The 17,446-nt window shown below is 39.3% G+C and overlaps 1 protein-coding gene across 1 annotated transcript in view; it reads left to right on the top strand.

The window, feature by feature from the left end:
- LOC112150722 (inactive N-acetylated-alpha-linked acidic dipeptidase-like protein 2) overlaps positions 1 to 17,446 on the top strand; it is a 321,270-nt gene that overhangs the window by 169,119 nt on the left and 134,705 nt on the right. Inside the window, exon 9 of the mRNA XM_024279192.2 lies at positions 15,678 to 15,770. Within this exon, the coding sequence (XP_024134960.1) occupies positions 15,678 to 15,770 (93 nt within the window). The remainder of the gene's footprint in view (positions 1 to 15,677; positions 15,771 to 17,446) is intronic.

Genomic DNA, 17,446 nt, shown 5'->3' with positions numbered 1-17,446 from the left:
TACCGGGAAAATCTTTTAATAATAATCATAACCCAAACGTGACGAAATGATTACTGATGATTTTGTAGAACTCTTCACAATAAACCTTATTCCTCGACATTGCATGTGTCTTCCATTCATTCTAAGTGAAATATCCACAGACAGAGCTGGTAGCTCCTCCCACAGGCTGCGGCGTCAGGAACACATTTTTTGACAGGCGCCGAGCAACAAATTTGCTGCACAGGAGTTCATTACAGTTAGACACCGATCTCTAACAGTGTCCGGGCTTTCATTTCTTGTCACTTTTTGAGTCAATATTAGTATTATTACTGAAAAAGATCAGAAAATCCCCAATGAAAGCATCTTTAGAGATGGCTATTTTTTTTTTATTAAATCTTGACCCTTTTTATGTATATTTTTGATCCTCTTTTTGGTATTGGCCTTCCATTTCCATTGTTCTCATTAGTCCACCCTTTCAAAGTCTTCATATAAATTGTGCTAGCTCCGCTAATGTGAACTGTAGACCCTAAAAATCTTTGTGGTTTGGTTCACTCTCGTAGAACATTTTAAACACAGTTTTTTTGTGAGACTGAGAAGATGATGTGTAAACACAAAACATCATCATGACCCCATCAGCTGGGGTTCCAGCTGTTTTTATCATTGTGTGGATGGAAAGATGAATGGAGTGGGAGTGGGCCTAGAAAGAGGAGTTTGCAGGTGTAAGCTGAAGGTGTGAATGTTGTCAGTGGTTATGCTACTCAGAAAGGATGTGAGCTGTAGCATATATTCTAGAAAAAGATGGATGAGGTGAGCTGGGGTATCCTTAGAGGGAATAGAGTAGTGACTAGGACAGACTTTAAGATATAGGAATAAGGAATAAGGGAAACAAAAGTGATTAGACAATGTAAGTTTAATGAAAGACAGGGGCTAAATGACAGGAAATGGCACAGTTGAACATATTTTTTAGGAAAAAAAGAGGAGTACATCTAAAAAAAAAGATTTTACATCATGTGCAGACATTGTAAGTTGAACAATTTCTGCGTAGCATATGGTATGAGGATGACTAGTGGTGAGAAAGGTTAGTGATCGAGGACAGAGATGGATACGTATTGACGGGTTCCACAAGTGTGTTGGAAAGAAGTAAGGAGAACTTTGAAGCACTGATGAATGTGAGAAATGTTGCATAGAAGAGGTGGCTGTTGTGGTGCAAGAACCATCAGAGATCAGTGAGGAAGACTTTGAAGAGGATGACAAGTGGATAGGCAGTTGTTCTTGAGAGTATACCTGTGGAGGAATGGAAGAGTTTCTGACTGAACTGTTTAACACAAAAGTGAGAGTATGCTTGAGGAGCAGAGGAAAAGTGTTCTGGTGCACATTTTTAAGAAGGAAAGGAGACGTGCAGAGTTGTGGAAACTACAGAAGAATCAAGCTAATAAGTCATGCAATTAAGTTATAGGAAAGAGTAGTTAAAGAGATCAGAAGAGAGCATTTGTGAACATCAGTATGGTTTCATGACATGAAAGAATACCACCTATGCAACATTTGCTTTGAAGATAATTCTGGAAAAGTACAGAGAAGGTCAAAAGGAGCTGCATCGAGTCTTTGTAGATGCATAGAAAGAATAGATTAAGGAAGGTGATTTGCTGTGAGGACCCCTAAAGGGAGCAGCTAAAAGGAGAAAAGAAGAAACAGGCTTCTGTAGTTTACACCATTGACTGAACGTAAGATACAGGAAGCTCTGATGTTGGAACCGTTTTTTGCTGCTTCTTTGTTTAAAGACCTATTCAGATGAATTTGGTGATTTTAATATGTTGTGACATTTTTCTGATAAAGATGGACATATAAAAAGAACAAAAATTAAGCTTAAAATGATATTTCTTTATTCAAATGTGTTCAGAGGCAAAAACGCTGTTAGAAAAGCTTATAGTTGTGAAGTAGATGCTACAAGTAGCATGGCAACAAATTCTCTGCCCTGCATCACTCCAATGCATCCAAACAAATATATCCATGTACGTCGTCTGAGCTGGCGTCTGGATCAAAACTGAACAGCTCTGATTTTGTTCGCCATTTTTGTTGCACCTAAGTTGAGGGTGTGAAGGGCTGTAAGCTAGCGGGAAAGAGTATAAAATAGAGTATTCAGCAGGCATCTTCACTGTCCATTAAAAAAAAAAAAAACACTTCTTAAAACGCATTTTTATCACCTTTGACACAGCATGAGAGTCTGCTCTGCTAGTGTGTTTTAAAGTTGTTTTAATGTTGTTTAGCTTTGCTTTTATTTGGTGTTTTTATGTCGCTCTTTTATGCTTTTTATCATTTTAGCTGTTTATTTGACTCTTTTTGAACTTTTAAAGTAGGGCGCCATGTTTGACTCAAGTTATTTTAAGGCACCATATAAATTAATAAAACTTAAACAGATGGGTGACAGAAACTGGGACTACTAATGAGGACTACAAATTCTGACTACTAATTCAAAAATCCAGTGCGCTAGAATTTTCCCAGAAGTCTTTGCGAAAAACTAACGTTCATCGATGCTCACTACATTAGTGAATATAGTCCACAGTGCATTGCGTTTTAACAATTTTTGCGATTAAAAAATCGTGTTTAAATGCTATTTTTAACAAACTATCCACATTTTCCTCATCAAAACACAGTGATGTTTTAAATAGACGTCATAATATGCTCGGATTGATGTTTTTTAGTTGGTTACTGCCATATCCGCCGTTTAAAAGGAAAAAAAAATTAGTGAGCATTTTGCCCAAATTGCTTTTAAAATTCAAAGCACTACATAGTTTTAGAGTATTTAGGGATTAGGGTGGGAATTTGGACATAGCCATATTTAGAAGACCACTGAAAATTAGATCAAATTTTTGTAATTATCTCTCAGAACCACAAAGTGAAGGCACAAAATATTACAATTTAGTTTGCAGTTAAATAGTTGAAGATGATACAATCTAAAACATCAATATATGAATAAAGGTTTAACTTAGATCAAAGCAAAATGTCAACATTTTCCTTTTTTTTTTTTAATTTTAATCCAAAAAGCCTCTTTGTGATAAAGAAAAAAACAAGATTTGACCTTTTTCCAGCATCAATGAGACCAGTTAATTTCTGCATAAACATTATTGATTTTTTTTTAGTTTTCTTTTTTTATATATCTTATATAGAGGATGTTCAACTGTCTCAGACAAGAGTCTTGTGTGTGTCAGACAGATCTACGAATTAAACGTCTTTCTGGATTGTTTCTGTTACATCAGTTTGAGAGGAGTGCAGAAGCAAAGGAGGATGGGCAGTGGAGTTGGGGGGGAGGCAAAGGGAGGACTCAGAACAAGAGAGATGTAATCTTTCTCCCATCGATTGCCTGCACCCATGACCACACTTGGGATCTCAGTATCATTTGTTTCCATTTTCTTGCCTCTTTTCAATTCCTCCCTCACTTTCTTCTTTGTTTCCTACTTATTTTTTCTCTTTTAATTCCCCTTCAATTAAAGCAGCTATATTGGCTGGCCATTGTTTAATTGCTCGGGGGCTCTCTGTGGAGATCAGCGGACCATAGAAGATGACTTGGTCCAGCTCACAGATCCATTTCTTCGAGTGCATTCATCTCTGTGTGTTTTTGTCTTCATGCATGTTTACAGTCATGGTTGGATCTCACATCAAAACGACTAAACTTTAATTGTAAGGCAATAGACGGAAATTCCTGTCAGAGAAGCTCTAAAGAAACACAGAAACATCATCAACACAATACCACAACATTGAAACAAGCACACAATGAAATATAAAGTGAAAACAGTGGTCCCAAACCGGTTTAGTGTTGGACACACGGGGCATGTCATTCAAGTTCAAGGATGCGCTAAACATATTAGACCGTGGTGTTCACACTGGACAAGCAGGGATGGCCTTCTTCTCTTTCTACTGTTTACCAGCACATGTTCGCCACAGTTGAAAGAGGTTTAGTGTAAAATGTTGAAGCGTTGCAAATCTCTTGAATCTTCCTCCAGACTTTTTCTTTCCGATATATGTCTTGATGAGCCATATGTGGTGGAAAATCCTGTAGTTTTCCAAAATAAAATTTCCATTACAATCAGATTATATTAAAACAAAAAAAATGTAGGTTGTGTATTTCTTCTGCGATCCACTTCCACTTGTCCCACAGGCAAGCGTGCAGCTTGGTGGTTGGGGACTACTACTCTAAAGCCCAAGTTTGACAGGACGACTGATGTGAATTTGAATTATTATCCACTACATGAATCAAGTTTGTGGCCAAGTTTGAGGCAGTTCTCTAATTAAACAGAAAGGACACATCATCCTTTTATTTAAGAAAAAAATGGGTTAAAAAAAAGTTACAGATACGTGCACAGCCTCGCAGGAATGACATTAACAGGAAGTACATCGATCATCCAGTGAACTGGACAGAACTGGAGGAGCAGATTCACATATGCCAGGCTCCCCTGTTGTTTACTGCAGGTTTATTAACGATGCCATGAAAACGTCCTCTGTTGCTGCTTTTACTATATTGATTCCATTTACTTTTGCAACCACAGTAAATATTTCGTCATAGGTTAAGTACCCAGATGTCCTGAGTTACTCACTTTTTAAGCTTTAACATTTCAGCATCACCATGAAAAGCAAGAAAGATAAAAGAAAATCATCCTCTTTGCGCACTTGCTCTTTTAAATGTTGCAAAAAAACATATTAGATTAAAACAGAAAAAAAAAAAACATGCACTATTGGTCACTTGCCTGGAGCAGTTATCTTTATCTCCTACGGACCATAAAACAATCCAAACAATTATTCGTATTTCTTCTGTAATATTCATTAAAACATGATTTACTTCAAATAAAGTCAGTAAAACAGATCTGGATATTAATCCAGTATTGATTGAAGCTTCCAGCAGTATTTGATTTTTCTTTTCTGAAATAAAGCATCTACTCTAGAAGATTTTTTTTTCTCTTTGGGTGAAATTATTGAACTGAAGGGGCTATATTTTGCTTTATTGTTGGTGGCAAGAAAAATCAAGCCATTACATGTATTTTACATTTCTAAAGTGCAGAAACCAATGTTTGTTTGTTTTTTTCCTCTCAACTGGAAAAAGGTTCTTAAAATCTCTAAGGAGATCGTGGGGTTGGGGTGAGGGTGCCATTGTGACATCAAGTCCTTACCTTATGTTTCTTAATTCTTTCCATAACTGGAGGTTTCAAAAGTTGGAGTTCTTCATATGACCACTGAAGGCAAGCTGCAGAAGAAGACATTTTTGGGCACTTTGGATTTAGAAAATGTAGTGATATTTACAGCAATGACAGCCCCCCACCCCCCTTTTTAGTTTTTTTTTTTTTTTTTTTTTACAATTAATTAGCCTTAAATTTGCCATTTTAAATTTTCTTTACACCATTTTTGAATAACAGGTGGGTTGATCAAAAGCTAAGTTTTATTTTGCTTTTTTGAGCTGAAAATTATGGGTACAGGAGACGAGAGCTCAACATGGGAAGAGTGAACTGGTCAAGTGCGTTTCCCATTTCAGTTTTTCTTTCTGCTTTGGAGAATACAAGGGTAACTTTAGAGACTATCCCTTGCGTGTATGACAGTATATCCACAAGTGACACACTGCATGAGAGTTTGGTCCCCAACCACCAGGCCGCTGACCAATACCAGTCCACTGGACAGTTGGTACCGAGTCGCAGGGAAAATAAACAACCTTTTGTCTGTTTTTATGATGAAGTATTAAGGCAGGTTTATACTTCCACGTGATTCCTAATCGCTCACGTCACATCCACAATCTCGCAGTCTCGTTCATACTAATGTTGGCTGGATTTGATCGCACCTCTCCACTATAACTGCGATGTACTTCTGACTGCTGTTTATACTTTTCAAGCAACGCAATTGTATCCAGTATTTATTTTTAACATGATCAGCATCCCGCTCAGACACTTCCAGCATCTGCAAGCACACAGGTACATGAAAGGCAGAGGAGGAAGTGATGAGTTTGACTGCTAAACAGAAGCAGGGAATACAAAGACGACGAAATTAGATTAAAAAAGGAACAAATTGCATTCTCTAGTGCTGTAAGATATGAGAAAGAAGACCTATTTTTCCAGCAACGTGCTCTATTTTCTATCTAGATGTCCACTCTCTTTCTCACTTTGTGTGTAAAGTTTGGTATTTCAAAACTTCATCAGTAACTTTCATCATTTTCAGTGTTAAAAGATATACTCTGGACAGAGTTTTCTGCTTACTCTAACCGCTGAAATAAAGTGATGCGATTTGCCAGCGATTGCACTCCGGGTGTAACACTTCTGTTGCAGGTGACGTCACCAGCAGGTGCAGAATTCTGACCCGACTCAAGCGATTCTGCTCCGGTGGCCGTGCAAACACTGCGACGCGAAGTATAAACCAGCCTTTGGGGCCAGTTTTACTTAATATAGGACTTTAAATCTCATAAATTTATGAGGGAAAAGTTATAACTGTTAATTTATGACAATGAAGTCATATATTGATGACTTTAAAAGTCATGGGCTAAATTTATAACTTTTTTCTCGTAAATTTACAACTTTTAGTCTCATAAATTTACAAGATTAATAGTATTAGTAGTAATAATTATAGTAATAATTTACAAGAAAAAAACTTGTAATTACTCTTTTTTTTCCTTTTTTTAGTGGCCCTAATCCATCATATGTTTTAATCTAATTCTGAAGGAAATTTTATTTTGAAAAACGAGTGGATTCTCTCCACCACATCCGACTCATTCTTGATGCTTGTCAAGTGGCTCAGTCACGTGTCGAAGCTATCAAGCTAGCAAAGTTAAAGGAAAACTAAAATATTTAGAAACTTCTTTATTTGAAGAAGAAGAAACAAAAGAAGAGTCTTCCAAAAAAAAAAAAGGAATTCTTATTTAACAGACGAAAACCAGGAGACTTTACTAATGTCCCACAGATGCTGCTAAAAAGGTTGAACAAACTGTGGATTCATGCTTATGATTATATTTTTTTGTTTTGTATTTATCTATCAAACATTAAAAGTTGGACAAGGCTCAATGCTGCTGTATCACATGTTAATGGTTTCTACAGAAAATCTGTACAAATACAGTTCAAACCACCTGCAGATATTTCACGGAGGATAAGACCAATCTTTACCCTCAAAAATTAAGGAAAACTCGAAGCTGAAAAAAAAAGGACTTCAGGCCCACTTCAGTCTCATAGAACGAGATTGAGTACTGTCTGACCTAAAACCTGAATACTGTTGAGGACCACCGCTATGAAGGACAACCTTACACTCCGCCCTGTCATGTTACAGCCTTATCTCTGATTTAAGGTCACTTCAAAACTTAGCCAGAGGTGTCACATCTGTCACAGACTCCATCCATTGAAACAACCAAAAAGACATTTGTTTCCCCGTGATGCATAATCCATGCAAAATCTGCTAATTAACAAGATGGTGTTGCTCTGAAAACTGACCCCCTAGAAAATTTCCTCCCCTCTTTGGTCCTTTGTAAAAATAAACAAATCTTGTTATTAACAAAATGCTAAGAATTTCTGGCTGTGTTGACAGTGGGAATTTGTTTTAGTGCTGAAGCTTGTTAAAACTCTGTGTATGTTTTTGTCTCTTGCAGTGTAATTTGTATGATTTAGACTGTGTAATTTATTGCAGCCTGTTCTCAGGGTGCACCGCGCAAACATTCCCTGTAATTGTGCCGTTATTCCTCAACACTGTGTCTTGCATCACTGTTCCTGCCTGAGTTTCTGCGGTCTGTCGCTGTGTTTTATTTCCAGTTTGCATTAAAAGCTCAGAGTAAAAACTACAGGGAAACTGTTTACAGTGACAGCTTAGAGGAAAGCAGCCTTATAAAATATCTGTGTGACGGTTCAGGCTGACCTGTGCTGCTAGTTAAACTTCAGGTTTTACATCAGGTGTGAGGGTTTTCTCACTCAGGTCAGTGCTGTCTCTGTAGGTTGGTTTATGTTGTTCAGAGCTCCCTCAACGGCTTGAGCACTGTATGGCCTCCTCGTTAACTTGTATCATATTTTTTCTAAAATCGTTAAATTGTTTTTAAGCTGCATTTACCCCGGACGCAATTTGCAAACACACATATACATATACGTATATATATATATCCATATATATGATCATATATTATGAAATCATACATTATTTCTGAAATATGAGTCATTTTTTGGACAGTTTTGATACATAGAAGTAAAACGACTTGATCTCTGAGGCTCCGCCTTTCGCTCCTTGCCGGTCCCGCCCATTTCACGACATATGCCTTGAGCCCAGGGCCCCTCAGCGTGACCAAACTTTGTAAACAAAATCCCGTGACTAAAGATCTCTTCAGTCATTGGTCAGCAGCTATGGAGGCGGGTCAAAACAGAAGAGAAAGATATGGATGCGCTGCATCTGAGAAAGCTTGCCAGGATTTTTCACCTATTCAAACTTTGTATTTTGCTGATGGATTTTGAGCTTCTGCATGAAGGCCAGGTTCAACACTTTTTAATGCAACTTTAATATCGCGGAGGAATGGTTACTGGGGACACTACGGCTACAGGTACACACGCCCCTAAGAGTTTATGACATATAGATTGTCGGTAGAATCAATGTGGATCACGTTAAAAGTTGTTTTATTGAGCATGACCACATTTTAATGAGTTGCCGTGTCTCATCGTGGTGGTGTTATGATTTTGTTTTTAAGAGAATTCTGTTGGAACTACGATTGAGCTTTTAATATAACGTCACGGCAGCACCCCGCGTGCTTGTCATGTAATGAGACACAGAAAAGCGAATAATATGTTTTTTAGTGGTGTTCGAATAAACTTTCTAATAAGTAAACAGTTGGACCAATTATTTCCTTTTGGCTAATATGATAATTAATGCTCTACATTTGTCCACGCCTCACCGATAGCCTCATTTCTACCATGTTTACATCACGTGACTGTCGGGTACGGTGGCTGTTTTGGTTCAGTTGTTGTTCGTTTCATAACCAGACTGAGGAATCTCAGAGCGAACTAAAGTTCGGGCCGATTGAAAATAGACCAAGACCACCTCGACAGATCAATCTGGGAGCGGTTCCTGGAACAGGAAAGTAGTTATCCCCTGCCAGGAGACAGATTCTGGCGGCAGGGGATAACCACATTGGCACTACAAATCAGAGAAGGTGGGTGTGTTTTCATTGTAGTCTGGGGGCGGAGCTTGCAGCACAGACTCATCCTGGAGGGGACAGTTGGCATCATTCTTACGTCAGCACGTTTCCAACCGCTCGTTTTCATGGGTATGGGAGGGGCTGTTGCAGACGGTGCAGGTTTTTAGAGGATTACTCTTAAATGCATGAATTGATCAAAATACTGCTTTAGTATTTAGTGAGGAATGAATTAGAATTTTCATGGTAGAGCCCCTTTAAGCTGTCTCATTTTATAAACTATGGAATGGTTTAAAAAAGGGTGATCACTTCTCTTTTCTAATTTATTTTACAATCCAATCAAACCATCTTTAAAAAATAAAGTCTAGCTCAGTCACCAACTAATAAATTCAAAAGAACTGTCAAAATAAAAGCAAGTCAAGATGTTGAAAAAAACGGCAGCAACCTTGAAATATTGTCGTCTGAAATGTACTGAAGATGAAAAATAAGTTGAAAAAAACCTCAGTATCCTTGGAGAAGCTGAGGTTGATACAAGAGAAATATGCCAGACTTAGACAGGTCTGACCTCTGACCTTCAAAGTAGTTCTGATCTAAGGATTCCTGTATTTTCTTCATGTGCCCTTGCATTATTGGGATGACAAGAATCTTTAGAAATATTTTTTGCCACTTTTTTTTCTTGTTTTTCTGTTATAAAGCCAGATTGATTTTTTTTCTTGTTTGAACTGGAAATACCTCCACCTCCATTACCTGGCTCTTTTTAGGTGTTTCAGGTGAGATGGCTCAAATACAATATTAGAAAATAACATCAAGTTGTGTAATTCACCGACGTCATATATTTACAGAATAACTAAACTTTTCAAAAAGTTATTAAATACATCAAAAACTTCTTACTAAAGCATTTTTTATCCTTGAATTTCTTTTATGTTTTATTGAAATGTTTGAATTCTTGTCTTCATAATAACTCAGTCGTGGTGTCATTCACTCCTTATCTTCTCCATCTTTTAATGAAAAATTAATGGGAAAATAACACTGATGGGTTCTAAAGCGACGTCTCTGTCGTGTCCAAAGAGTGAGCATTATTCTTTCTACGTTTGAACCCCGGCAGCTTTATCTCTCTCTACAAATGCCAAAAGTATTCCAGATTTCCAGGGTAATTACGGCACGCTGCAGCAGAGGGAGAAAAGTGCGAAGGAGTACAACTTCAAATGGCTTTATAAAAAGGCCTCCCAGGCCCTTTAATTACACCCCCTATTGATTGGTATGCACATGTTTCCACTCTCCACTCTCACTGCCATTTCTTCTCCAGCCTGCATGAAAAACCTGGGGCCTCCACAGAATGGAGGTTAGATGCTTCATTTCATGACATTTAATGATTTAAAAGAAAAAGACTGAAATCTGTTATGAAAACACCCTAAACCATTGTTGATGTTTCAGTCAAACTCAGAAAGGAATGTTACAGATACAGACATAATTATGGCTTTTGCTTTACAAGATAAAATACACATGAGCTGAGACCCTTATTGTCTTGATGCAAGCATGAGAGCACAATGAATGGATAAGAAAATGGAAGTTAATCTCTTTTTGATTAATTAAACAAAATGAAGCAGTGATGCACAGAGGTGGAAAAAGAACTTCCAACTAGTAGAGGTTAGTAGGTTGTGGGTTCAAATCCACAGTTGAGTCAAACCAAAGACTCATAAAATAGGACCAAAGCCTCCATTAAGGGGTTGGATTGAAGGGTTAAAACACCAAATGGTTCCCAAGTGCGACTGTGTCTGCACCCCACCTCTCCCCTGGGGGATGGGCCAAATGTGGAGCACAAAGAACCAGTTGGACTTAAACCTTACCTAAGTTCCCCAAAAGGAATACTGATGTGGATTCTCACTGGAAGACTAGGTTTTATTTTCATTTTTACTTTCGCTCAGATAGTTTTCTTGTTTCGTAACGCTCACTGTAATCCCAGAGTCAACCAAACAAATTCATCTTAACCAAACCATCATCTTCCGATCCTGAATTTAAAGAAAGAAAGAAATAAGATTCTCATTTATCCAGGTGATGTTGTCTTAAAGTTTTACCATAGTATCTGGACCAAAGTCTTTTCTTCTTGGTCCGGTAACGACTGCACAGTCTAGGATTGGAAGGTTAAACCGCTAAATAGTTCCCAAGCACAGCTGTGTCTGCAGCTCACCACTCCCCCATGGGATGGGTCAAATACAGAGAACATATTTAAATCACACCCAGGTGTGTGTGTCAACTAATGAGACTTCAACTTTTTAACTTTAACAAAAGAACTACTGAGTCATTTCCTGGAAATGGCACAAATTGAGTCCCGCTTTCCCTTTCCCAATTTGCATTTAAAATATCTGGTCATCAAATATTATGTTTAAACAGCTTTATGGTGACATGCACCCATTATTATTTTTTATGTGTTTTAATGAGATTTTTTTTTTCTTCTCATTGGACACCACCTATTTTGTCATACCCCTTGTGGCCTTGAAAGTTTACTTTAGTCAATACATTTTCTATTACTCAGAAGCACTTCTGTTGCTCTTTTGCTGATAATGTCTTTTTTCCCACAATTAATTTTATGTTTTTTTTATATAATTTGTGTAATAATATGGTTATATATGGTTTTAAGCATTCCAGCCTTCTATAGAGTTAATGACCGTGTCCCTGAGTGGATGAAACCTAACATGTGCAAAGTGTTCTATGCTGTGTACCTTACAAAAAATAACTTTTACTGTCAGCAACTTCTGAGGTTGAAGCAGCAGAAGAGCAAACTAAGTTTCTTAAATCAACATCTGCTGCCTCGTGGGTGTTCCATGGAGGATCTAATGCTGACAACTTCAATCAGACACACAACTGATCCACCTCACTGTTTTTACAGTGGTTTGTACTCTTAAGACACTTGGGTTATTTCTGCAATTCAGTTATTGGGTTATTCATGTGGGGATGTATTCTTTGGGTTTCTCTTTGGACCAATTTTCGGATTACACTGGTTACATTTTAAGCCAATATATGTTTTTGTTTTTTTCCCTTGAGTCCCTTTTTTTCTAAGTGAAAATACTCAGAAAAAAGTGAGTCCACTTTTGAACCTTGAAGTTGGGTTAAAAACAACCCAACTTGGAATATTTTTAATTATGGAGTTTTTAGTGTGCACCTTCTTCCAGGTGATTCATTTTGCTTAAACTGATACATTAGCTTGCTTCGCCTGACTGCAAAGTCTATCATGAGCTCTAACTGGACGGGGTCGTGGAGACACATAGCGCTGTCTGAAAACGGTGTGAGTTTAAGATTGGACGGTGTTGGAATAATGTCATTGCTCCCAGAACTGAAGTTTGAGTCACCTCGCACTTTTTGAAGCCACGCTGTCTGTAAGGACATTCATCATCAGAGAAAATTACTCTGGGACAAATCTCTCTCTGCCTCTCCGAGCGCACGTCTGCAGATTGAATACACAAAGGGGCCACATGTTCCTCCCCCCTCTTTAGCCATAGTCATTTGTGCCGTTGTCAAAAGTGATAAATGGGTAATGTGGCGGTGATAAGAGAAAGCAGTGAATTTTTATAATGCATTAAACAGAAGTGAGAGGGCAGGAGAGGCGTATGGGGTAGGGGGGCAGCAAAGCTGGAGGAGTGGGCTGTCGCTCCGTGACGCTGTGCTGCAGCGGGGGACTTCTGTCGGGCACTGTTTGAGCCCCTGCTCCACATCTTTACTGGCGTCTTGTCTATATTTCCCTCAGATATTGTGCCATCACCCACCCCCCACCCCCCAGGAGCTCTCAGCCGTCCAGTAAGACAGCCAGTCTGGCAGAGCCAGAGTCCCACAGTGTCCTGTGACAGCTCAGTCACACGCTTCATATGGTTTGCGGGGTGGGAGGGTGTTTAAATGAGGTCTCCTTCTGCTATACACCTTTGCCTGTGTTTGTGGGTCACAGATCTCCCTGTGGTCTACAACCACAAACACTGGAGACAAAACCAGAAGTGATGAACATTCACTTTTCTATAATGATTGCTAAGGAAATTTTCTTGCTACTGTCACACAAAACGTTTAGTTTGACAGATTTTTTCCTACGATCCATGCTAGAATATTAGAGTACATGCTAGATAATGAACTGTGAAAGCATGACATTTTCAAGGAATATTTGAGATCTTAATTGTTGATCTCTGAGGCATTATGAGTTTCCTGAACAGCAATAGAGGTGTTCCTGTTCCTACCTGTTCCTATTCCTGATATACAGGTATGCTCTCAAAGCTTTGGTCTTAAAAAGAATATTATGCCTATATTATATTATATTACCAAATGTTCACCTGCCTTGACTCACATAACTGAAGTCACACATAACCCGTTCCTAACCCATTTACTTCAATACGATGTGGGTCCACCTTTGCAGCTTTTACAACTTCAACTCTTCTGGGAAGGCTGTCCACAAGGTTGAGGAACGTTTATAGGAATTTTGGACAATTCTTCCAAAGCGCATTGTTCAAGTCACACAGGGATGTCGGTGGCTCTCAGTCTCCACTCTAATTCATCTCAAAGGTGTTCTATCAGGTTCAGGTCAGGACTCTGCAGGCCAGATTCTGTGCTCCATGTCTTTATGGATTTTGTTTTGTGCTCTAGAGCACAGTCATGTTGGAAGTGGAAGGGCCCTCTCCAACCTGTTCCCACAAGGTTAGTAGCATGGAATTGTCCAAAATGTTTTGATATCCTGAAGCATTCAAAGTTCATTTCACTGGTTCTAAGGGGCCTTGAAAACAAGCCCACACCATCATTCCTCCTCCACCAAATTTCACACTCGGCATAATAAAGTACCATTTTCCTGGCAACCTCTAAACCCAGAATTGATCCTTGTCCAGCGGCGTGCTTTATACTACTGTATCTGACAATTTGCATTTAACTTGGTGATGTGTGGATTGGATGCAGCTGCTCTGTCATAGAAACCCATTCCATGAAGCTCTCTGCGTTCTGTACTTGGGCTAATCTGAAGGTCACATGAAGGTTGGAGCTCTGTAGCAATTGACTGTGTAAGTCGGCGACCTCTTTGCACCCTGTGCTTCAGCATCCGCTGACCTCTCTCTTCTTTCTTTGTTTTCTTTCTCAAAAGGTTGAAAATAAGAATATTGTCCTTCATCTGTCCTGCCTGGATAAATAAAGGTTAAATAAAATAAAAAATCTTTTAACGTGGACGGCCTCTTGGTGGCTAAATTGGTGTTCTTCCCAAACTCTTTCATTTTGTTCTGATAGTTCTGACAGTTGACTGTGGAATATCACAACTGAAATTTGTTGCACAGGTGGCTTCCTATGACAGTTTCATGCTGAAATTCACTGAGCTCCTGAGAGCGGCCCATTCTTTCAGAAATGTTTGTAAAAACAGTCTGCATGTCTGAGTCCCTGATTTTATACACCTGTGGCCAAACCAAGTGATTAAGAAACCTGATTCTGATCATTTGGATGGGATAATATAGTGTATAAATAAAACATTTTATAATAATGTGTGATCCCGTGAAAGACTGGGGACCTGTCCAGGTTAAAAACCAATTGACTTGTCAAGAAAAAAAAAACAAACACTTTTTTGTGAAAGTAAAATTCAATGTTTGTTTCCTAAGTATGACCACATGGTGCTCACATGTGCAAAAAAAAAAAAATGTCCACAGCACGATTTCTGTTGGTTTTTGTTTGCTTGCTTGTTTGTTTGTTTCAACTATGTTATCTGTTTAAAAAACTCACTATGATTTTCTCTTTATGGTGATGCATTGATATCAGGAAAAAACATTTGAGGAGAAGATAATCGAAATCTTTTTTGCTTCCCTTTATTTGTGCGAAGGAAATCCATAATGTGATATGGTCGCTTTATAATGTTTGTTATCTGTAGCCAGCTGTGGTACATAGGAAGAACATCTCTGATCTCTGATCAGAAGATCTGACGTCAGGTTCCTGCCTTGGACAAGAAACTCAACAGCTCAATGCTCCTGGTGGTAATAGGTGTGCGCCATCTGAGGCCATCGAGCTGCCATGAGTGTCTGCATGTGTATGTGTGACTGCAAAGCACTTTGGGTCTTGAAGCAATGTATAAAGCTCTATTTACAGTAGGTATACACCATTTACTTTTCACAGTTCTGTGCTAGCTATTGCAGTGGACTGGACCTTTTCTTCCCCACAGATCCTTGTTTTCTTTTTGTTTCTTGTCAGAGTGATAAGTTGCAGAGACAAGGAGTTTGGTCAGAAATGTTCCTCCATTGCTCTGCCCCCTTCTCTCTAAATAAAACTACCCGACAAATCTACATGAGTCATGTGCTCCTAAACAAATATCATATACAAACAAACACTCACCTTTGAGTATAAGACAGTGATGCATTATAACACACTACTATGGTGGGCTCGAACATGTGCACGTAATGCAGATGCTGCCAAGAGGACGACCTCAGGGTGCAAATATTCTGAAAGTCACCTTCTTTAACAAGGAGGTTTTCCCAGCAGCTCATCTGCTCTCTACTCCTAAAGATTCCTGACTGCCTATGGCGGTTGCTGAAATATTTATGTTTTTTTTTTTTTTTATTTTTTTTTTTTTGTATAGAGCGAAAGAAGATAACTCTGACTGTTGGAAACCAGCTGACCTATAAGAAGATCTACAATGTGGTGGGATACCTGAGAGGACGGAAGAACCCAGGTTTGAACAACTCCACAGAACACTAACTCCACTGATGTTTTATTGAAAACATCTATCATGTCCTGGATTATTGTGAAATTGGTGAATGTCACTTGACTCAAGAAGTGGAACTCTATAAAGATTAAAAAGCATAAACAGTTAACAATGTACTGTAAGCCTAAGTTTAAACATGAAAAAATGTTTTTTTTTTTTATTAAAATACAACAAAAGCACATTTGAAAAACAACAGTTAAGTCTTTTTGAAGGGATGGGTTGGTCAGGAAGGGCATCTGGTGTAAAATTCTGCCAAACCAAATGTGCAGATCAGTAAAAGCTGATTTGCTGTGGCGAGCCCTGAAAGGCCACTAAAGGTTTTTTTTAAACAGTGAGGATGACCCGTCAGTCCAAGGAAGCCAGTTTGAGACGAACACCTTGACCTACTCCCCCCAGAACATGAGCTGAAGTTTTCTGGATTAGTTAGAGACATGAAAAAGGGCACTGACAGACTCAGAAATACAGTAAATTGAAATACTCGTGCAACTGCAGGGTGGTCAACCTCTGGTTGGAATATTGCAGGTTCGATTGCCGCCTTGCCTTCCTATATGTCGAAGAGTCCTTGGGCAAAACACTGAACCCCACATTGCCTCTGGTGGTTATAGGTTGGGGCCAGACTTTGATAGCAGATAAGTGTGTGAATGGGTGAATGGATCTGTGACTGTGACGCGCTTTGGACCTTCGAGACAAGTACTGTATATGCCATTTACCATCCATCCATCATCCATCTTCTTCCACCTTGTCGCAGGGGCAGCAAAGATGAACAGACTTCCCTCTCTCCAGCCACTTCCTCCAGCTCCTCTGGAGAAGTGGGTGAGGTGTTCCCAGGCCAGCTGAGAGACGTTGTCTCTCCAGCATGTCCTTTGTCTTCCCTGGGGCCTCCCCCCAGTAGGACATGTCCAGAACACCTCTCCAGGAGACATTCGGACCAGATGCCCGAGCCACCTCAACTGGCTCCTCTCAATACAGAGGAAAAGCGGACCTACTCCAAGCTCTGGCTTCTTACCCTATCTCTAAGGGAGCGTCCAGTCACTTTCCAGAGGAGGCTCAATTCAGCCACTTGTAGTCTTGTTCTTTCTGAGTACTGGAACAAAGATGGACCTATAAATTGAGAGCTTTGCTTTCTGGCTCAGCTCCTTCTTCACCAGGACAGAATGGTGCAGCGACCGCAAAACAGCGGACACCGTTCCAATCTGCCTGTTGAGCTCACACTCCGATCTTCCCTCACTCAGGAACAAGACCCCGAGATATTTAAACTCTTCCACCTGAGGCAGGAGCACTCCACCCACTGAGAGAGGACAAACTACCTTTCTCTGGTCAAGAACCATGGCCTCAGACTTAGCAGTGCTGACCCTCATCCCAGCTGCTTCACGCTCAGCTGCAAACCATTTTAATGCATTTACCATTTGATTTAGATGAAATGTGATAAAGGCATTGATTACTGGTTCAAAGTGTTGATGTGACAAAAAAGCTGTGTAGTTAGACTCTATGGGGGATTGAGGCTGGACTTGACCCAATTCAATTATTTGAGAATCAAGATAAAATTACAGTCCATCAGACCCTGATTTGACACAATTAGCCTCAGAAAAGGGAGGCAAAAGATCCAATCAACTATGACAAGGATCATGGGGAATCTTAGACAT

Source organism: Oryzias melastigma, linkage group LG4 (genome assembly GCF_002922805.2).
Source record: "Oryzias melastigma strain HK-1 linkage group LG4, ASM292280v2, whole genome shotgun sequence".
In the NCBI taxonomy this organism is placed as follows: domain Eukaryota; kingdom Metazoa; phylum Chordata; class Actinopteri; order Beloniformes; family Adrianichthyidae; genus Oryzias; species Oryzias melastigma.
This window is presented reverse-complemented; position numbering and strand designations above follow the sequence as displayed.